Below are 22,739 nucleotides of genomic sequence, written 5' to 3' on the forward strand. Positions count from 1 at the left end.
TTTTTTCCGAAAGGTTTGAAGGAAAGAACTGAAGCTTTTATTTATTTAAAAATTATGAAATTCAGAAATGTTGAAATGGAAATTTGCCTGTAAGTCTGCTGCATATCAGGTCTAATTTTAGAGCCCCTTCCTGCTGCTTCCATAATGCCATGGGTTGCTTCTATAAGATTTTATTGCTATTAATATTCTTTACTTATTTATGGAAAACAAGTGCTGAATAAGAAGGTTTGACCTAAGCATAAAATAGCTTGCAGAAAATATTCGCCCCACTTGAGATTTTTCCACATTTTTACTCTTCCAATCCATAACTGAAATTGATGAAATATGTTGTTACTATTTGAGATACACAATATGTGTAACATTTGAAGTTGTAAAATATATTTCGTGCCAGACAGACAAAATGTTGTGCTTTGTGGATAGTTTTGCATGTTCCCATTATGTTCATGTGGGTTTGTTCTTGGTTCTGGGAATTTCCTTTCACTCTCCAAAAAAATGTTGGTAGATTGGTTACATTAGAACGTCCCTATTTGTGTGCGAGTGTGTGAACAGCAGATAAAGAAATGCATGAATGAAACTCTTGCTGCAATTACATCTGCAAGTCTATGATTCTTCCCGGTTTTTGTATCCTGATAATTTTGTTCATTCATATTGACAAACTTGCTTACGTGATTGGATAAAAACATTAAGTGATTTTTATAAAGTTTTGCCACAAATATTTGATCTGACTGAGGCCTGGGCATTAAAAAGTGTTCATGCTTAATGATTTAAGCATGAACACTTTTTAATGCTTAATGATTTAAGTTTACGTGCATTTACCTTTTCAGTGCATCTTTGGCAGTATGCCAAATCAAAATGAATGAAGAACCATGATACTCAAAAAAGTTACCTACAGAAAATGTAGAAAAAATTTATTGTTGAAGACACATCGTATTTAATGTAGATATGTTGCTTTAGGGTTTTGTTGTTATTGTTGTTAACCTGCGTATGTACAATGATGCAAAAATATTTGGACACCCGACCTGTCGTTTCCCACATGGAATTGTTGAACCTCCCTTTTTTCTTTGGGGTGATACCTTCCACTGGAGATGATTTTGTAACACTGCTGTGGGGATTTGCTTATTTTTCATATTAGTTCAGAGTTCTGCATATTCTCTTTTCACAGTCCAGACACTAATGTTGGCCAAGGAGGTCTTGCACAGCATCTTTTTGCACACAGGTTATTTGTTATGCTGAAACAGGTTTTGGTCTTATATTTTTTTGTAAAACCTTGATGTTACATCATGCAGAAAACATCCATGCAACAGTTTATTTGTAGAAGTAGTTTATGGGAGTACAACATATGCGTGATGGTCATGGGTCCACATACTTTTGGCTAGACAGTCTACGTTTCATGCCTCATAAGCAGAAAGCAGTAGCAACAATGGCAACCGTTTGTAGTTTACTGTTTGTTTTGTTAAATGTGGACAATGAGACACTAATGGTTTTGGAGAGTCCTAACAACTTAGTGTCCTTGTCAACCTGCGGCTTGGGTCCACTATTAGGCTTGGTTTCTATGGCAACCGTAGCTACCGGCAACGTAAGACGTAACATGACGCAAGTCAATGGCTTTGCCCAATAAGAGCGCGGGACGCTTTTGAATCATCCAATCAGTCGAACGCGAGCTCATTCCTACCGGAAGAGAAAGTATCTGCTGGTGATAAGAAAATAATTAGCCTGTTAGCTCATATAGTGATTTTTTCTTGCGATACAACTTTAAATGAATTTTGAATGTCAGCCTTTTTCGGATGGTAAGAAAATGATTTTGTACGAGGTGTTTATAGTTTTAGTTACGCCCTCACGAAGCAGTTCTGCGTGCAACCTCTGAATTATATTCAAGTACGAGTCGAGTAACTGTTTACCTCAGCTAGCTGCTTAGCTACTGATGTAAAGATGGACATTATGAAAGAGATGCAGCAATATTTTCTGTTATACGTATTTTATAGGATCCGGTCAGTTAGTTATTTAGTCTGTGTAGTTCTGCTTTTATAATTGACCGTAGCTATTACATTATACGCTCACATGTGTATTAATACGAGTGGGTTTGAATGTAACTTCAGCAAATATCAGTGGCATTTCATTTAAATATATGTTTATAGTTATGTATTTTAAAAGTATAATATTTGTTGCCGAGTGTCTACCGACAGAGGACACAGTTCACAGGAAACAGTATAAGGGACAAAAATGCTCCAACTAAAAATAATGATTTTAATCAGTGCATAATTCTGTTTAGAATATCAAAATATTGAAGTATGTGATCTAAACAAAATGTATTAAAAGTTATTGATACATACTCAAATATAATTACAATAGTTTACTGTATTTTGATTTCAGCGTATTTCAATGTATAGTGTATTGTAATAGAAATAATTATATGCAATATTTGATGCGCTATAATGCACTGCAATATAATACAATGCAATGGTGCTTATCATTTAAATGAAATGTAATTTTTTCATAGTGATGTTTATGAATCGATTGGAATGTTGTAATAAATGCGTAACAGGTTACAAGATTACTACCTAAGAAAGAATTGTATTTTATTTATCCATATTACCTATATCTATTTATCTATTTCTATTATCTATTTTATCTATTATTATTTTTCATTGTATTTTAAAATGCAAAATTTTAGAATACATATTTTATTGAAACTGTGGAAGTAATGAATCTTAATGTATTTGACATTGATTGTGATTTTAGTATTTAATGTCTATACTATAGGATGTCATTTAAAAATATTATTTTAAAGCATCTAATTCAATAAAGTAAAATTAAATCTAATTAAATAATTATGGCATTGTGATAGTAATGTATTTATTATGATATTAATATTATTAAAATAACAGGACATTCCCTTAAAGACAACACTACAGCCAACTGTTTGTTTTCTGAATAATACCTACAGAGATGTATGCTTCGGGCCATTGTCTTGTTGTATGGCGAAGTCTATTTCATTGGTCCCAGTTCAGACAGAATTGCATGGTGTTGGTTTAGTATTCTTGTTAACTCAGTATTCTTTTCAACTGGAAAAAACCAACAGCCTTCCCTGTTCCAAAATAATCCCAAACCATTAGTCTCCCACCTCCATGTTTGACTGTGGGTGTGAGGCAGTCTGCTAACACCTTCCTCCCTGTTCTCTATCTTACATTAATATTTTCTGTCAGAGCCAAAAATGTCACATTTGGACTCATCTGTCAACCTACACTTTTTCCATTCATTCACTGTCCAATTTTTGTGGTTTTGCTCTTACCTACAAAAGAAACAAGCATGAGTCTCTAAAACGATAAAAAAAAATAGACCAGGTGTTTTCAAACATTTCCAGGCACTTTAGTCTACCGTATTTTCCGGACTATAAGCTGCTACTTTTTTTCCACGTTTTGAACCCCACGGCTTAAACAACGAAGCGGCTAATTTATGGATTTTTCCTGGGTTTTTCCAGGTTTCACAAACTTTAAGCCAAAAAAACTGAGCCCCACAACATTACACTAATGAAATTGCCGAACAGGTTCAGGTGAACCAATTAAACTCTTTATATTAAATCAGATGCGCTCCCACTGAATCGGGCCGCACCACATCATATATATGGATGAGGTTCCTCTGACGTTTGACCTGCCGTTTACTCGGACTGTCAACAGGAAACGCATCGGGAGAAAAGCTTCACCGATGGTCATTTTTAAACGCACAACGATGCCAAAAGAAAAACTCCAGAGAGAAATGGTTGTGAAAGGAAGGAGGAAGACAGTGAACAATGACTTTCTTGGTAGGCTACTGTTTAGATACAAGCCGTGTAACAGACACTGTCTTTCGTTAAAGCCTGTGTAAAGTTCATTAGTTTCAGTGTAGACACCTGCGGCTTATAGACAGGTGCGGCGTATTTATGTTCAAAATAAAAATCTCTGTCAAATTCAGTGCGTGCAGCTTATATTTGGTGCGCTTAATAGTCCGGAAATGACGGTATATATTTTTTACATAAAAAGCCACTAATGTATGTATCGAATTGTCACCTCCTACATTTGTTTTGCATGAGGTTGTGTGTAATACGCTGTTATTTATGACTGTACCAAAATAAATTCCTTTTTTTTTCTTGTAGAAAAAAGCAATGAGAACGAGCTCAACTTCACCTCCACTGCACGTGCATGTAAACGAGAGCACACCTGTACATGTGCATGTAAAGAAGGACATGAAGAACAGCCCTGTAAAACCAGCACAGGTCAGTTCTGTCCTTGTTTGTAGGAATTGTTCAAATGAAAACCTGCACTAATAGTCCATGTTGAGGCACATTCAGACAGTCAGCAGAAGCCATTTGCTGTTGTTGTTTCAGGTTAAGGCAAAAGGCTGCTTACGGCCCACTGCTAAAGTTAAGACAAGAGTCCCATGGATTCCTCCAGGCAAAGCTTCAACCCGGGAAGCATCGTTCAAGTGGGAGGTTAGACTACTTTTTTTTTTTATTATGTATTTCTTTATTATGTAATCGTTATTAAGGGAATTGTTTGGAAAATAAAACTCTGTTGTCATGCCACTTGTGCTTTTCAGGTTGCCTGTACATGATTCTGCCTCAAGAACTAGTGTCTAAGTGTTTGATTGATATGGTATTATTATTATTATAACCAGCTAATGAAAAGAGTGCAGGCAGGGTGGAGAAGAGTGGCAGGAGTGATTTGTGATAGAAGGGTATCTGTTGTGATGTGTATGGTTTAGAGACAGTGGCATTGAGTAAAAGACAGGAGGTGGAGCTGGAGGTAGCAGAGCTGAAGATGTTGAGGTTTTTGTTGGGAGTGACGACGATGGACAGGATTAGAAATTAGTTTATTAGAGGGACAGCACATGTAGGACGTTTTGGAGACAATGTGAGGGAGGTGCAATTGAGATGGTTTGGAAATGTGCAGAGGAGGAACATGGGGTATATCGGTAGGAGAATGCTGAGGATGGAGCCGCCAGGAAGGAGGAAAACAGGAAGACCAAAAAGGAGGTTCATGGATATGGTAAAGGAGGACATGCAGGTAGTTGGTTTGAAAGAGGCAGATGTAAAGGACACGGGTTGTATGGAGACGGATGATCCGCTGTGCCGACCCCTAATGGGAGAAGCCGAAAGAAGAAGAAGAAGATTATAACTAGCTAATGAAATTATAATGATAACCTGAATTAGTGTTAAAATTTAACAAAGCCTCCACCTCCACTATATTTTTTTAGCAATAGCTTTTATCATCTTTCATATATATTTTACGGGTATTTGTTCGGTGTGTAACTAAGCATTGTGCTGCAAAATTGTGATAATGTACAGTACATTGTGGAAAAAAAGCAATTCACAAGCAATAAGTGCATCTAATGCAGTTTCACTGTATGAACTCCAAAGGGGTCATTTAAAGTTCTGAAATTAAAGAACTGCATTCATACAAAAGCCTGCAGCATTACTAGGGATCATCTGTGTTTGTGAATGACCAACACAGCCGGAGATGCTATAATCACTATGTATATTACGCTATATATGTGTGATATTTGTATATTAAAGGTTTTGTTCACATCACCTTGATCGAATGGTGAAGTCTCTGACTCCAAAATTTGACACATCTTTAGAAAAAATGGAAGACACTAAGTAGCAAAAATTATAGAGATGAGCAGTAGATCTGACATACTGTTTCTTAAACATCAAACATTATTCTATTTGAAAAGGAACAGAGTAACACAATTGTTTACATTTTTATTAATCCTAAATACTCATTTGTTGTTTAGAGTCCGAGCCATCGCTTGGAGATCGCCCCCCTACCCGAGCCAGATCCCTCCCGATCTGCTCTCCGTCTGGAAGACCTCTCTACTGATGAAGAGGACGCTCTGCATGGACGCATCAACCAGTATGAGAGGAAGATCAACAGCCTGATGACTGAGGTCAGCTCACTGAAGAACAAGGTGGGTGTTAGAGAAAAGCGCATTACTACTACATTATGAGATTAGTCGCAAACCCAGAAACTTGCTAGACTGGGATTAAAGAACCATGACCTATCAGACTTTTTAAACAAATGACTATCATGAACTCACTTCAGAAAAAAAACAAAACCAGTCTAATGCCAATTCGAGCCAACAGAGCAGATGTTATATTTAAAGCGCATAATGAGTAAGGTTTGTGTCAACAGTAGCATTTATTCTAGCTGTGTAACAGATAAGTGTTTGACTGCTGACAGTGGTTTTTGTAGGTGGAACTACGGAAGAAGGAACAGGAGCTGGAGCGTCAGTCTGAGAGGTTAAGCGTCTCGCAGCGTGTCATCGCCGAGCAGGAGGAAGAGCTGGCCGAGGTCGCCAAGGAGCTAGAAATCACAGAGCGAGAGAACACACTCCTCCGGGAGTCCATGGAGAAAATGCTGGAGGAAAACAACTATGGCAGGTTCGACACTTTAAAGCTATGACTTAAAGGGCAGCCTTAGAACTGTTAAATATTAGATACATGTCAAATAATCAGATAACTTTATCCTTGAACGTCACAAACACTCAAACCTGTTACATTTTGTACATTAAAAATAAAATTTTTAAATATTTATTTTTTATTTCACCAATTACTGCTATTTTTTTATTTAGTAAATAATATAAGTTTATTATTGCACCTTCATCACAAAATCTAAAGCATATTTTCTAACAGAATTCAAACTGCCTGTGGATTCAATTTCATGTTTATATATTTTTAAATATTTTCTCTATCTATAACTTTGATTGAAGATGGTCTTGTTTAATATAACAGAGACTCCTGCCATTTCTGGGACCATTTTTAAGTTCAAAATGACACATTTTAAAACATTACGGTCTTGTGGATCCTACAGCCACACGTTAACTCTAACAAATAGCCACCGCTACACATAGCAACTGTTTCACTGGTTAAGTGATAAATGATGAATAAAAAACATGTTTCCACTGCTCATCTCTGTGTGCATTTCTTAAGGTTGGAGAGAGAGAACCTGCAGCAGGAGAAGGATGTGCTGCTCAGGAAGCTGCTGGAGGCAGAACTCGACAGCACTGCAGCCGCCAAACAGGCCCTGGCACTTCGAGATGCTGTTAGCCGCATGTCGAGGACTGTAAGTGTATCAGCATTTATTCACTGTTATAGACTGTTACAGGCTTTTCACTTTTCACTCTTTATTGTTACCTAGGCGATAGATGCAGAGATTGATATTAAAGAACACTTTCTGGTGTATATGATTGTTTTCTACCTTAGGAGAAGCGGTTGACAGGCTCTGATTCGGCATTGCTGGCCCGCCAGAAGGATCTTCTCCTGCAGAAGTTGGACACTTTTGAGAGAACAAACAGGACACTGCGCCGCCTCCTGAGAGAGCAGCATGAGCGTGAGGTACTCTTTTTTCTTTTTTTTTTACAAGTGAGAGTAGAATTGAGCTGTAATTGTGGTGCCTTTTAATTCTTTTTCTTTTCTTTTTTTCTATGACAGATGGATTCGCTTCAACTGCTAGAGCAGAAAGACTCTCTCCTAAAGAGACTTACTGAAGTTGAGGAAGAAAATTCGGTCAGTTTTTTTTCCCCCCAAACGGAATACTAATAACAATAATACATTATTACAGATTATTTTTACATATTCTGAGAGTATAACACCTTGCTTCTCCTCTGTAGCACCTTCAGATCAAGCTTCAGGATAAAGAGAAAGAAGTTGCTGACCTTTCCTGCTTTTTAGAGAATGAGAAGGTGCTTTGAGCAAATCCACAGCTACAGTTACAATTGATCCTACAGCTTAGTTTATAATGTGTTATGTTTAACACACTCACCATGACAGGAACATGTGAAGACCACAAGCGAACTGTCCAAGTCCTTGGAATCGACCCGAGCTCATTTGCAGGGCCAACTACGCAGCAAGGAGGCAGAAAATAACCGCCTTTCAGTTCAGATTAAGGTAGGTTGTTTATTTTAAAGTATATGCTGTATCACTTCAAGCAATCCTAAAGACTTATATTCATAAGAAATCCAAAGTTAAATGTCTCGGTGTTTAGCTGACCTTAGTCCATCTGTTTTTGCATTAATAAGATAACAGCCTCACAAATTTTTATTTCATTTAAGAACCCTATATCATTCCACATCATTTTACTTTGTATACAATTTTTCTACATGCACACTATGTTTAAAATACATAATTATAATACATAATTAATTATGAGTAGCATTACAAGAAACTACTCATAGGCTACGGTACAGTACTGCGTCGATTTATTTATGCGTCGAAATTAGTTTTTTTGGGGGGGGGGGACTGTATTAGTGCCTATACACAAGGCCAAACTGTTTTCATGTACAAATTGTTTGCGAGGGAAACAATTTTTATGATTTAGAATATTTTTTACTATTTGGAAATATTTTGTTATACTTTTCCACTGAGAACTCTGTATAAAATGTTTATTTATGACAGAATAAATCATTATTAGTAGTATTGTGGTTGTTTCTGCCACAGCAATTATTTAGTATGTCAAAACATTAAATTTGTGTCTGCTACTTCGTACAAAGTCAATTACAAATGATTGTATTTTTTAAAATAATAAGCAATTAAGCAATGAACAAAAGATGCTGAGCCAGTATCTGGTTATTTTTCCTCTGATTGCTGCAGAACCTTGAACGAGCTGCTGGGCAGCAGCAGGCAGAGCTGGATCACGTACAGGCTCAGATGCGGGAGCTTAAGCAGCGGGCTGAGGTGGATAAAGAGGCACTGAAGAAAGCTACACGGGCACTAAAACAAAGAGCAGAGCGCAGTGAGGACACCGCAGGACATCTCAGTTCTCAGCTGACCGAAATGGTGAGAGAAGGTCGAGGCCCAGTTTGGAGTCTATAAAACTCCAAGGTAACTGGGTTCTGGGTGCCAGAAACATTATTGTTGTGTTTTATTTCTTAGTCCACACAAGCATCAAAGTTTAAACTGTTACAAAACTGCATAAGTGAACAGCAAGATGGGATCATATATAGTTCAGACATTGCATATGGGTTTTCTGTTGTTGTTATAGTACATATTTAGGTTATTAATATAGTTTAGTTTAAAGAACTCCCAATTACATGTCAAATCAACAAATCTGCATAGTATACTGTATATAAGATGCTGCAAATGGAAATGTGTGACAACTTGAAGAACTCCAACTCTTTTTAAATTGTAGGAAGCCCGCCTGGCAGATGCTGTTTCAACTGCTGAGAACTGGAGCAGCCAGCACGCAAAGGAGCTAAAGGAGAAAGGCCAGCTAGAGGTGGAGGTCACAGTACTGAACAGGTGAGCACCAAAGTGTTTCTAAAAGTGTTGTTTGTTTAAAAGAGATACAGGGTGCAGACCACAGAACATGCCATCTGTTTGGATTCTTCCAGTCGGATCACAGACCTGACAGACCAGCTGCATTTGCTTGAGGAGAAAACACGAGCAGAGAGAGATGGACTTCTGGATCGACTGCACAGTATGACCACAGAGAGCACCACAGGCAGACTGGAGAACCAGAGCCTAAAGGTGCATCCACAACCTTATGTGTTAGCTGTGTTTTCACAACAGATTTTAATGTACATTTTACACATTTTTGATGAATCAAAAGAATTCATTCATTCCCCACTTCATAAGGTAGTTTTATGAAGACTTGTGAAGTATTTGTTTATTTGTTTTTGGTCGTGCCATTTACTACCCATCCACTTCCAAATAGAAGGGTGAACAATATCATGTGCTTCCTCCAAGATGCACAAAGCCATTTTTGCCTCAGAGGGCAGAGTAACACACTCTGTTATAATGCTGTTATACATGCATGAACTCACAGATGTCCAGGCTTGGCTAGAGTTGCTCTGGTTGACAGTAAATAGTAATGTCATGTTTTCCAAGCTGAGAAAATGACCAAAATGTGGTATTTTGTTTAAATAATTTAGTTATTGGAAAAAAATCTAATTACAGACTTGGACATGGTGCTTTTCATGTTTTAAAAAAATACCCAGGCAATTTGGTGCAAATTTGTTCAGTCACACAAAAAAAACTATTAAACACATTTTTTTAAATTGACAAATATGCCAAAAGAACAGTTTTCATGTTTCAGCAGCAAATCTTCAAAAATCATCAGTTGAAACACACCTTTATTCTGCAGCTAGGTTTGCTAATTGTCTAATGAAGTTAGTGCAAAATACAAAGTACTTAACATGAACTTTATATATATTTAATAAAACAACCAATTTTGCCATTATCAGAATATTACAGATTTGTTAATTTAATCTTTTTCTCAAGAGTAGCGCTAAAATAATGTCACATTGGGTTTAAGGTAGGGCTGCATCTAACGATTATTTTGATAATCAATTAATCGGACGATACATTTTTTCCCAATTAATCAGATACAACTATTTATTTTTATTAGATGTTTTGCTTATTATAACTATAGAAAGTCCTAATTCAGGGTATTTGTATAAAAGTGTATTTAAAAAATGCAAAAGCCACAAAGTCAGTTTAACTTTCTTTAATTTAGGAATTTTAAAGCTTATCAATTCTGCTTGAGTAGTGCATGAAGGATTTCTTATGGGGAATTCACTCATGCTGGGTTGTTCCTTTCTGTAAAAAAAAACTAACAAAAACAGCATTTGAGTATGAAAGGTGAAGCAATTTGTGTAAATCAACATTTTTATTGTATTTTGCAGATGGCAAGTTGACAATCATGCTTAAAAAAATCTATATAAAAGGACTATTTTGACCATTTTTGTTTTAAACAAATATACATATCTTTTGATTTTTTGTCAAGATAATTGCATCTAGAATATATACTTTATTTTATTTTGTATAATAATTAAATGATATATACATAAACTAAAACAAGCATCTGAATGTAGTAAATCACGTTTGAAAACAGATAAGTTACTGTTGTAGAAGATGAATGCTTTAAAATATTAAACTGAGAAACGTAGTAAGCTAACAGGCTTGATTAAAAAAAGGGGGAAATAAACCAAAACAGTGTAAAAAAAAAAGTGATTGTTTACTTTTTTGCCATGATTGCGCAACCTGATGCTCGCGATTCATGACAGAACAGATCCAGTGCGACTCTCACGAAGTTATCAAACAAACAGTTTACAGAATAGCACTTGATTAAACTACACCATTTTCACATGATGATTATACAGTTTTTGCTCACCGTGCTGATGTTTCACTTTCCTTCATTACACCAGTATGTTTTCTTTTCACGTGCTCGTGGCTCACTGTGGTACTCTCATGCCACACAAGCTCAGCCATGCATAACTTCCAGGTGCAGTTTTCTATTTGCATTCAAAATATAACGTGTTCTCATGCCTTGCCTTAAATATAAAATGCTCCCATGACTTGGGGACGCACACTTTTTTTTCCTGCTGCCGGTTTACCCAGTACTGTTCGGCGTTTTTCCAAAGAGCTTGAGCTGCCTAACTAATTGAGTATTTGTTGACAGCGAATTTCATTATCGATTATATTTTTATTTTAGAATTTTATTGATTAGTATTTGCACCTCTAGGTGTATTAACAGTTTCAGATATGTAACAAATTTGCATTATTGTGGTGTTTGTGTAGGCAACTTTGTGTGCAATGGAGGAGAAAGTGTCTCTGTCCCGATCTGAGCTGGAGCAGGTCAAAGCTTCAGTGAAGCAGTATGAAAGTTTGGTGGACAGTTACAAGATTCAGGTCTGTTTATCACTTTACTGCATTTTTAACACACACACACACATTCACACATTAAATTAAATACTGGAGCTCCTCAGTGCTCTATACCAAAGCCCTAGATACTTTAGGACATATTTTTGCATTTGTGGGGCTGTGTGTTTAGCTGCAGAAGACACGTGCTGAGGCCGATGAGTACAGTAGGCACGCGCAGCAGGCAGAGCGAGAGGCACGGGCCCTGAGGGAGGAGCTGGATCAGGAGCTGGAACAGGCTCGGAAGCAGCTGATAGGCCGCCTAAGCGAGCTGGACCCATTACCCGATGCCTTGCATCGCACTGAGCTCCAACTTCAGGAGGCAAAAGAGAGAGAGCGTGTACAGGAGAGGAGGAATGCCGAGCTCACTACGAGTCTCGCTGAGCTACGTGTTAAGGTGTGTTAATCTAAAATCCACTTTATAATAAGGATGCTCTATACCAGGGGTGTCAAACTCAAATTCATAGTGGGCCAAAATTTTAAACTGGGACGAAGTCGCGGGCCAAACTTAATATTTATTGAAAAATTGACCGCAATTGTGCATGTTTTTCTGTCTCTCCATATGTGTTATGTTGGACCTTTTCATATGGAAACAAACTTTAGTTTAGGAACAACCAAAGTTTAATATTATAAACACATGGAAAAATTACATTTGAAATAAAACACACATCAGTGGTATTCGTTTCTTATTGACGAATACACAAAAAAATTGCTTTTTATGTAAAACTTTTTTCACAGGCCAACAACAAAACAACCAAAAAAAAAATTTTTTCCTTCAATAAAAAAAAAAAAACAATCTTTTAACTATTAACACTCCGTGCCTTAGAGTAGAAAAAGTGCATAAAGACATAATTCATTAAAGCTCAGTTTGCTACACTCTGATTTACTCTGATTGGTTGAATCCAGATACCTGCATCTCTTCTTAGATACAAGAGCATCATGTCTGGGTTTAGGCTCTGAGCTGAGGAAATCCTCAGGATTGAGTGAAGGTGTTCATCAGTAAGACTCCTGAGTGGTGTTTTGTTGATCTTCATTAAAGAGAACAGTTGCTCACAGAGATATGTGCTGGTGAACATAGAGAGTATTTGAGTTGGGCAAGGTGTTGGGGAGGAAACATGGAAACTGTGCAGCACACCCTGAGTCGTACTTTGACTTGAGCATGTCTCTACACTGGAGTTCAATCATCTCCATTTGGAGGTTGGTTGGTGCGCTTTCCAAGTCAGTCACAAACCAATTACTGAGCAGCTCAAATCTGCATTTCTGGGCTTGAAAATCGGTAAATCGCCGAGTAAATTCAGCATCTCGACTAACGCGCTAACGCACTAACAAAGCATTCTGGGATTTGTAGTATTAGCGGTATATGCGCTAAAAATCTCGCGGGCCAAATATAATTTTAAATCTAGCCAAATCTGGCCCGCGGGCCTGAGTTTGACACCCCTGCCCAGAGAAAAAACAAGCATTTTCAAACGTGAGCCTGAGCAGGAACACAGTAGCTGCTACTGTGTTCCTGCTCAGGCTCACGTTTGAAAATGCTTTTTTCTTCTCTGGGCATACGAGGTCACAAACCTTCATCATGCACTTTTTCACGAACTCTCCCTCATTAAAGGGCCGGGCTGATTCTGTTGTGAAACCAAACTTCTTTTCATCTCCTCTACTTTCTGGCTCCTTTGAGTCATGTCCAGGTCCTTGTATTTGTCATGGTGTTTCGTTTCATAGTGTCGTCTAATGTTGTACTCCTTACTTACAGCCACGTTGACTCCACAAACAAGACAAACAGGTTTTTTTCTTTTACATATGTAAACAGATATTCTGCCTCCCACTTGTCCAGAAAGCTCCTGTTTTCTGCCTTTCTTTTCGCCATTTTTGGCAAGGGTTAGCTCGCTGACAGTTGTGGCGTCTATGTTGCTATGACTACTGTCACAGAGGAGAGAGCGTTTCTGGGTCCTGTCCTGATTGGCGCGCGAAAACAGCAGAGCATTATGGGAAGACAGCAGAGCATTATGGGATTCGTAGTATTAGCGGTGAATGCGCTGTATAATACCGGCAGGCCAGCTCTAGTAGTAATTTGGTATTGTCTCGCGGGCCAAATATAATTACCTCAGACACCCAGAGTTTGACACCCATGCGCTATACAATGACTCAGTAAAGTGACAAATCCAAATGATTCCTTTAGAGTGATTCCTCTGACTATGGCATGTGTGGCATAACTTTAGTTTCTTTAGTGCAGTTGGTTTCCATTTATTTGATGCAACAAAAAAAACTTACAAACATGGTTTTCAAGAAAAAAATTTGGTTTTCAAGAAGAAATAACTGCTACAATCATCTTGCTACAGTAAAGCTGGTACAAAGATGTAAACCCACCAGATGATGGTTGTCCTCTGCACAGGAGAAGATCTGATCTCTGCAGAGCTATAGGATCAATGCACGTTAGCTAGGATAATTTGATTGTTAATTCATGTGTTCACCTTTTTGAGCAGGTAGAACAGCAGGGTGCTCAGATGGAGAAGGTGCAGCAGAGGAACACAACAATAACTGAGGAGAACAACCAGCTCAAGCACAAAGTGGAATCCCTGGACAGGTTAGTATTTATTTGTTTTTTTTAATGTCTTTTCGCATTAATGGCATGTAAAAATGCAATTAGGACAAAACAATGTGTCTCCTTAAAAGGAGGAAAAGAGTGTGTGTCTATGCTGCATTAGCTGAGCTGCTTTATTTAACATTATGTTCCGTGTTACATGCATATAAAATATATAAAATAGTTTGACTCTGTTTTTGATTTAAACAGGAAGTTGGAGGAGGCCAACTCTCAGAATGGAGATCTTCTGCAAATGATAGCAAAACGAGAAGAGACCATCCTTCACAACCAGGTGCGTCTGGAGGAGAAGTCTCGAGAGTGCAACACTCTAAACCGTCAGCTGGAAGAGGCACTAGAGGATGCCAGGCGACAGGTCTGTACATTTACAACATATAAAACTGCAGAAAACGTGTCACTGCATACAGCAATAATGTAGTTTATATGGTTTTTTTTTCTGTTTACAAATAAACCACAGTATAATGGTAAAACACTGGGAAACATTTTTTTATTTGAAGCATGTCTTGAATGGATCGAGTAATGGGTTTTTACTACAACGTTTGCATTTGCGGGTGGATCTACAATTTTTTTAATAAAAAAATGTGTAAACTTGACTGAAAGAAATCTTTCAGTAATGCAGCTCATCAGACACAGAAGCTCGTTAGACCCGCATGCCTATCATAGGGTGCCATTATTTTTGTGCTACTTTATTGGCTAATCTTGTCTCTATTTATGCCTTTGTTTATGTTGTGGCATTATTTCAGGTAATTTGCATGTAATTTAAATAAATCATTTGAACGCGACAGTATAATTTGTTTATAAATTTATAAAACTTTGAGTGCATTAATAAAGGTGGAGCACCAATCTATAGATTTGGTACATATTTCTGATGTTTTCAATTATCCAGAATATGGTCTGATTGACAGGTGTCCAACACAAGGGAGCGAGCTGCATCTAAAGAGCGAGCCTCTCAGTCCAAAGTGATCGAGTTGGAGACCCAAATAAGCCGAGCAAGTTCAGAGCTCAGTCAGCTGCGGCGCAATAAAGAAGAGGTGAGTTATTTAATGTTATATTATTGTAAAGGAAACAGCAGACACACTGCAAATATTAACCACCCTTTCCTGTTCTTGTCAGTATCAGCTAATTAGTTACTCAAGCTTGCTCTCGAAATTAGATTTATTATTGTCAATACTCAGATAAAATACAGACTGGTGGTGAGGAGGTTGTTTACCTGCAATTTTGTAGAGAAATTAAAAGAAGTCAATTTGAGAGAAATAAAGTCACTGTTGAAGTGGCATATAGGCACAATTAAGTGGTCTTTGCTTTATGTACCAATTAATTCCCTATGAATTTATTTGGACCTTTTTATGTTGTAATCCTAGCCTAAAATAAACTTTTTAATCAATGGAAAAGTCTTTAATTGGAAATAAAATGAAATTATAGCTATTCAGCTTTTCAGAAATATGTGATGTGCAATAGTTCTCTTTATTGCGGGTTGTAACTATTACAGCGTAGTCACTGTTTGGATAATCCTGCCAACAAATAGCTTTGTAATGTTCCATTGTCAGAATTTGCAGCACTAATCAACAAAGGAGGGGTTTGGTAAACACTTTTTTTTTTACTGCATTTCATCTATTTACCTTGGTCATTGTGACTGAATTCTCAGGCGGAGAGAAGGCACCAGAGCCGCCTGCAGGACATGAAGGACCGCCTGGAACAGTCAGACAGCACCAACCGCAGTCTGCAGAACTATGTGCAGTTTCTTAAAGCCTCTTATGCTAGTGTGTTTGGGGACTCTGCTCTTAGCAGCACCTCACTCAGAGCTCACTCAGCCATCTGACTCCCATTTACACTTCACACTAAGGAGGCGGTGATACAGAACACACACACACACACACAGGCGTATATATTTTATACATGACGTGACAAGTTTACTTTCATTGGTTGTCTTTTAACATGAGAAAGAACCAAAGTATGACTCAACTGCAAACCTGGTTGGATCCTTACAATAATTATAAATTTCATTACATTTTACATGCATCTCCATATTAGAGCTATAGATAATCTGCAGCGTTTATTAGTGGATGCTGCAGCGTCCTTACTGAGAAGTATATGTTACTTATAAACTTTAAGTAAATAAAAAAAATTAAGAACATATTTGTCTAAATATGAACTTTTGATTATTATACTGAATATTTTATTTGGCCATCTTTATTTAAAAAAATGAACAGGTTGGCCTGTGTATTAAAGACACTTGTGGTTTCTTAGAAACTTCAAAAACAAAATACAGTGGAACCCGGTTATCTCGCCCTCGGTTACCTCGACAACCCTATTAAGTCGACGTTTTTGAAGTGGAACCGCCAAAGTCTCGCTTTTTCTAAGCATTTTTTATCGGTTATGTCGACTTTTTTAATGTCGCCGAATCTCTGCTGTTAGTTGGTGCTAGTGTTCGTAGTGTTAGTAAGGGCGCGGCGCGGCTTTGGGAAGAAAAGCGCAGCCGGTGAGCGATAACAACGACCGCCGTGAACCAACATATACCAACAATAACGGATGGTGAGAGTGTGGAAGTTTAAATAGGAGCTGGTGATGATGATAAACGAGCACTATATGTGCGCGATTAAAGCCGGGAGCTTCAGAGAAAGCGGCCGAGAAAACATGAGATAAACAAGTACTGTATGTATTTTTATAGCATGCCTTCATCAAACAAATCGCGGCAACGCTGTTGTGTAAAAAAACCCTTCAAAAACACGTGCATGCACATTCTCATTTATTAACGCACATCGTGTACATAAAGAAATTTCAAGCACGTTAGTATATTGCCGCCATTTTGATTTTCGTTTATCTCGATCATCGGTTACCTCGATGTTTTTTGGCGACCCCCTAGGACATCGACATAACCGGGTTCCACTGTACAATACTTACAAAATTTTGTATTGCAAGTGTGAGGGTTTTTTTTTTACTTCATCGTGTTATGTTAGTATGGTTTGGCTTTAATTAACACTTTCCAACATTACCCAGGGACAATAATGTTGCAGAGGGGATTTAGCCTTTGCATCATCTTTACCTAAAGATGATCAATGCAGTGGTGCTTTAGTGTGTCCACCTTTCCTCATCTCTACACTCTGCTCAAACACATAAGCTTCCAGTTACCACTAGAGGTCGCCTGATCGATCGGTCGGCCGATTAATCGGACCGATTTGTGCCATTGGGTTGCATATTAGACAGATGAATCTGATACGCCAAACCGTGAGCGTAGGTTCTGCGCTTGCGTGAGAGAACATACCTCTCTCATACCAGCAGGTGGCAGCAGTGTGTATTCGGCATCCATACAGGGAAACCGTAAGCGCTAGAACTTTTAAAGATCTAAAACAAGCAGCGTTTCCACCTGCAGCAATCATTACTAACAGATTCTTGTTTTTCAATTATGTCTGCTAAGTTTCAAAGATAAGAGCAAGAATAACAACAGGCGTTTTTTGTGTGCTCATTCGCTAAACTAATTAGCCAATTTGATTCTTTTTACTCGCCCAGAGACAGCATAAGGTCTTATGATTCGTTTTTTATTCTAGCTATATATATATTTCATTGGTTAAATATGATGTTTTTGAAGAGAGAATAACTTTTAGAGAAAGATGAGAATAGCATTTGGACAGAGGATGTGAGTAACTTTTTGGAACTGTTGTTAGTGAACCTTCAAAAAGCTGTAGTTTAGGCACAGGTACAACCAGTGCACTGATTGTGGAGACTTGTAATGTTTAAGCAATTTTCTGTATCACGCCTTATTAATTAAGAATTAGATTGTATTGCATGAAGGGTTTAAAAAAAAAAAAAAGGAAATCATATATCGGTCGTCCTCTACCACTGTCAGTGTCATCATATTTCTAAAAACTCTTTAAACACCTAATAGGTCAGCATAATTATATTTTTTATATATATTTCACTGTAGAGTTTAATGCAATCATTTGATCGACCCCCACCGATCACACGGTTCGATAGGCTTCAAACTGAAGATTTCATCGATTGGTGCTACCATTTTAATATTACACTATTTACTCACAACTGTGTTTGGAGTTTTATGAGCACTTTGTTGCTGTAGACAGTAAATATTTATCTGTTTGTTATTATGCAAAATAACGGGCTATAATACATCAGTGTATTTGTGTATTTTATACGTATGAAATGTTTACATTTATGTTGATTTATTTGAAATCTGAGTAAACGTTTTGAACAGTACACGTGATTTTTATTTTAATTTTTAAGTTTAGCATTTGAAAGCAAATAAACATGGTCTGATTTACTCTGATCACATGTTATAATACTCAACACATCTAGATTCATCTAGTAGCTTGTTGAAGCCAATGCAGTTAATGAGTAAGGAATTCTTTACAGAATGGGATTGATATAGTTTAACTCAGCCACAACATTACTCCATGCCCCCTATTTCAGGTGGAAAAATTTAGTTCTACTGTTTATCTCTGCAACACCATCCTACACTTTTATTACTTATTAGATACATAATCCTCAGAAAACCCAGCCATTAGGGGGGCACAAGCCAGTGTACTCTTAGTGCCGGTCCCAAGCCCGGGTAAATGGGGAGGGTTGCGTTAGGAAGGGCATCCAGCGTAAAACATGTGCCAAATCAAATATGCGGATCACAAATGAGAATTTCATACCGGATCGGTCGAGGCCCGGGTTAACAACGACCGCCACAGGTATCGTTAGCCGACAGGGTACCGGTGGAAATTGGGCTACTGTTGGCCGAAGGAGGAGAAGGAGAGGAGGAAGGCGTCTACAGAGACGGCAGAAAAAGGAGCAGTGTAGGAGAGTAGAGGTTCGGGTTGGTACTTTAAATGTTGGTACTATGACGGGTAAAGGGAGAGAGATAGCTGATATGATGGAGAGGAGAAAGGTAGATGTGTTGTGTGTTCAGGAGACCAAGTGGAAAGGGAGTAAGGCCAGGAACATTGGAGGTGGGTTTAAACTGTTTTATCATGGTGTGGATGGGAAGAGAAATGGTGTAGGGGTGATTCTGAAGGAAGCGTACAGTAAGAGTGTAGTGGAGGTGAAGAGAGTTTCTGATAGGGTGATGATCGTGAAGGTGGAAGTTGAAGGGATGATGATAAATGTCATCAGTGCCTATGCTCCACAAGTTGGCTGTGAGATGGAGGAGAAAGAAAGATTCTGGAGTGAATTAGATGAAGTGGTAGATGGTGTACCTAGGAAAGAACGATTGGTGATTGGGGCAGACTTTAATGGGCATGTAGGTGAAGGGAACAGAGGTGATGAGGAGGTGATGGGTAGGTATGGTTTTAAGGAGAGGAATGTGGAAGGGCAGATGGTGGTAGATTTTGCTAAAAGGATGGAAATGGCAGTGGTGAACACGTATTTTAAGAAGAAGGAGGATCATAGGGTGACGTATAAGAGTGGAGGAAGGTGCACACAGGTGGATTATCTTCTGTGTAGGAGATGCAACCTGAAGGAGATTGGAGACTGTAAGGTGTTGGCGGGGGACAGTGTAGCTAGACAGCATCGGATGGTGGTCTGTAGGATGGTTTTGGAGGCGAAGAAGAAGAGGAGGAAAGTAAGGTTTGAAAGAAGAATAAGATGGTGGAAACTGAAGGAGGAAGAGTGTAGTGTGAGGTTCAGGGAAGAGGTCAGACAGGGGCTTGGTGGTGGTGAAGAGGTGCCGGATGATTGGGCAACTACTGCAGGAGTGATGAGGGAGGCAGCTAGAAAAGTACTTGGTGTGACATCTGGAAATAGAAAGCAAGACAAGGAGACGTGGTGGTGGAATGAGGAAGTGCAGGAGAGCATTAGGGGAAAGAGATTGGCAAAACAGAAGTGGGATAGACAGAGTGATGAGAAAAGTAGGCAGGAGTACAAGGAGATGCGGCAGCAGGTTAAAAGGGATGTGGCGAAAGCCAAGGAAAAGGCATATGAGGAAATGTATAAGAGGTTGGACACTAAGGAAGGAGAAAAGGATTTATACCGATTGGCCAAGCAGAGGGACCGAGCTGGGAAGGATGTACTGCAAGTTAGAGCAATAAAGGATGGAGAGGGAAATGTGTTGACTAGTGAGGAGAGTGTGTTGAGAAGATGGAGGGAGTATTTTGAGCAGCTGATGAATGAGGAAAATCAGAGAGAGAGAAGGTTGGAGGATGTGGAGTTGGTGAAGCAGGATGTAGATAGGATTAGTAAGGAGGAAGTGAGAGCAGCGATTAAGAGGATGAAGAATGGAAAGTCGGTTGGACCAGATGACATACCGGTAGAAGCGTGGAGATGTTTAGGAGAGATGGCAGTGGAGTTTTTAACCAGATTGTTTAACAGGATTCTGGAAGGGGAGAGGATGCCTGAGGAATGGAGAAGGAGTGTGCTGGTACCGATCTTTAAGCATAAGGGAGATGTGCAGACCTGCAGTAACTACAGGGGAATTAAGTTGATCAGTCACACCATGAAGTTATGGGAAAGAGTAGTGGAAGCCAGGCTGAGAGAAGAGGTGACCATCTGTGAGCAACAGTATGGTTTCATGCCGAGGAAGAGCACCACAGATGCCTTATTTGCTTTGAGGATGTTGATGGAGAAGTATAGAGAAGGACAGAAGGAGCTGCATTGTGTATTTGTGGATTTAGAGAAAGCGTACGACAGGGTGCCGAGAGAGGAGTTGTGGTATTGTATGAGGAAGTCAGGTGTGTCAGAGAAGTATGTGAGGGTGGTGCAGGACATGTATGAGGACAGTGTGACGGCAGTAAAGTGTGCAGTACGACAGACTGGTTCAGGGTGAAGGTTGGACTGCATCAAGGATCGGCCCTGAGCCCTTTCCTGTTTGCAGTGGTGATGGACAGGTTGACGGACGAGGTCAGACAGGAGTCTCCCTGGACTATGATGTTTGCAGATGATATTGTGATTTGTGGTGAGAGTAGAGAGCAGGTTGAGAAGAGCCTGGAGAGGTTGAGATATGCGCTGGAGAGAAGGGGAATGAAAGTCAGTAGGAGTAAGACAGAGTACATGTGTGTGAATGAGAGGGAGGGCAGTGGAGTGATGCGGTTGCAGGGAGAAGAGGTGGAGAAGGTGGAGGAGTTCAGGTACCTGGGGTCAACAGTGCAAAGTAATGGAGAGTGTGTTAGGGAAGTAAAGAAAAGAGTGCAGGCAGGGTGGAGTGGGTGGAGAAGAGTGACAGGAGTGATTTGTGATAGAAGAGTATCTGCAAGAATGAAAGGGAAAGTTTATAGGACTGTGGTGAGACCTGCGATGTTGTATGGATTAGAGACAGTGGCATTGAGTAAAAAACAGGAGGTGGAGCTGGAGGTAGCAGAGCTGAAGATGTTGAGGTTTTCGTTGGGAGTGACGAGGATGGACAAGATTAGAAATGAGTTTATTAGAGGGACAGCACATGTAGGATGTTTTGGTGACAAGGTGAGGGAGGCGAGATTGAGATGGTTTGGACATGTGCAGAGAAGGGACATGAATTATATTGGTAGAAAAATGCTGAAGTTGGAGCCACCAGGTAGGAGGAAAAGAGGAAGGCCAAGGAGGAGGTTCATGGATGTGGTGAGGGAAGACATGCAGGTAGTTGGTGTAAAAGAGGCAGATATAGAGGACAGGGTGGTATGGAGACGGATGATCCGCTGTGGCGACCCCTAATGGGAGCAGCCGAAAGAAGAAGAAGAAGAAGATACATAATCCTCAGAAAATAGTTTGGGTCAGGACACAGTTTTACATCAGACTGGTGGTCTTTGATGAAGATTCTGATTTTGAAGATGTAGACGTGTGCTTCCTCATGCTCATGACCTTCACTGCAGTCTGTAAAACTATCATTTTTCTCTGTAGCTTTGACATCTTGCGGGACTGCTCACTCAGCTCCTTTTCATATTTCTTCGCCTTCAGTTGGGATGAAAGTAATTGTAGTTTGTATGATTTTTCAATCAGGTAGAGTTGTTTTTCACAGTTAGCACATAACTTTTGTTCTGAAGTTTCTGGGGTTGTAGCTGATGTCTCTTCCTATAATAAAGGAAAAGGTTTAATGATGTCACATTAACTGTAAACCTGCATTTTTTGGTTCCTTTGACAGTTTAACAGGGTATCATAATTCTACTCCCTCACACCATCCTGTCAATTCCACCAACAAAACTTGTTTACATTGAAATACAGCAATACAAAACAATATAAAGTATTTGAAAAAGTTTGGGCAGAACAACATTGAAAATAGAAAAATTATTTCATTATTTCAACACAAAGTTTTATAAATAGAATCAATGGTTGATATTGTGTTGTATCTTAAGATTTTACATTACCCCCCTCCCTCTTTCTCTTTTTCTCTCTCTCTCTCTCCCTCTCTCTAGGCAGATGTTATTATCCCTATAGTATATTTTTATTACTAAATCCACATTTAAAGGTTCAGTTCACATACCTTACTTGGTGAATTAATGACTGTTGAATTTTGACACGTAAAAAAATATTTTATATCTTTTTTTTATTATTATAAATTGGGATATGTGATCC

General features: G+C 38.8%; 1 protein-coding gene and 1 long non-coding RNA gene across 2 annotated transcripts in view; one reads left to right on the plus strand and one right to left on the minus strand.

Annotated features, from left to right (window-relative positions):
* The first annotated feature begins 1,648 nt into the window (after positions 1-1,648).
* odf2a (outer dense fiber of sperm tails 2a) lies at positions 1,649-16,401 on the plus strand. The gene is made up of 19 exons (XM_083564261.1): positions 1,649-1,787; positions 4,130-4,249; positions 4,361-4,465; positions 5,770-5,943; positions 6,228-6,415; positions 6,965-7,097; positions 7,238-7,369; positions 7,466-7,540; positions 7,645-7,716; positions 7,805-7,921; positions 8,624-8,809; positions 9,162-9,271; positions 9,364-9,499; positions 11,552-11,662; positions 11,805-12,068; positions 14,149-14,249; positions 14,457-14,619; positions 15,170-15,295; positions 15,910-16,401. The coding sequence occupies exons 1-19, from the start codon at positions 1,785-1,787 to the stop codon at positions 16,081-16,083; spliced, it is 2,490 nt and encodes an 829-aa protein (XP_083420387.1). The 5' UTR covers positions 1,649-1,784; the 3' UTR covers positions 16,084-16,401.
* A 5,515-nt stretch (positions 16,402-21,916) lies between these two features.
* LOC310738832 overlaps positions 21,917-22,739 on the minus strand; it is a 1,450-nt gene continuing 627 nt past the window's right edge. Inside the window, exon 3 of the long non-coding RNA XR_014537168.1 lies at positions 21,917-22,238. This is a non-coding gene — a long non-coding RNA (uncharacterized lncRNA). The remainder of the gene's footprint in view (positions 22,239-22,739) is intronic.

This window comes from Silurus aristotelis (genome assembly GCF_946808225.1).
Source record: "Silurus aristotelis genome assembly, chromosome: 16".
NCBI classification, from domain to species: Eukaryota; Metazoa; Chordata; class Actinopteri; order Siluriformes; family Siluridae; genus Silurus; species Silurus aristotelis.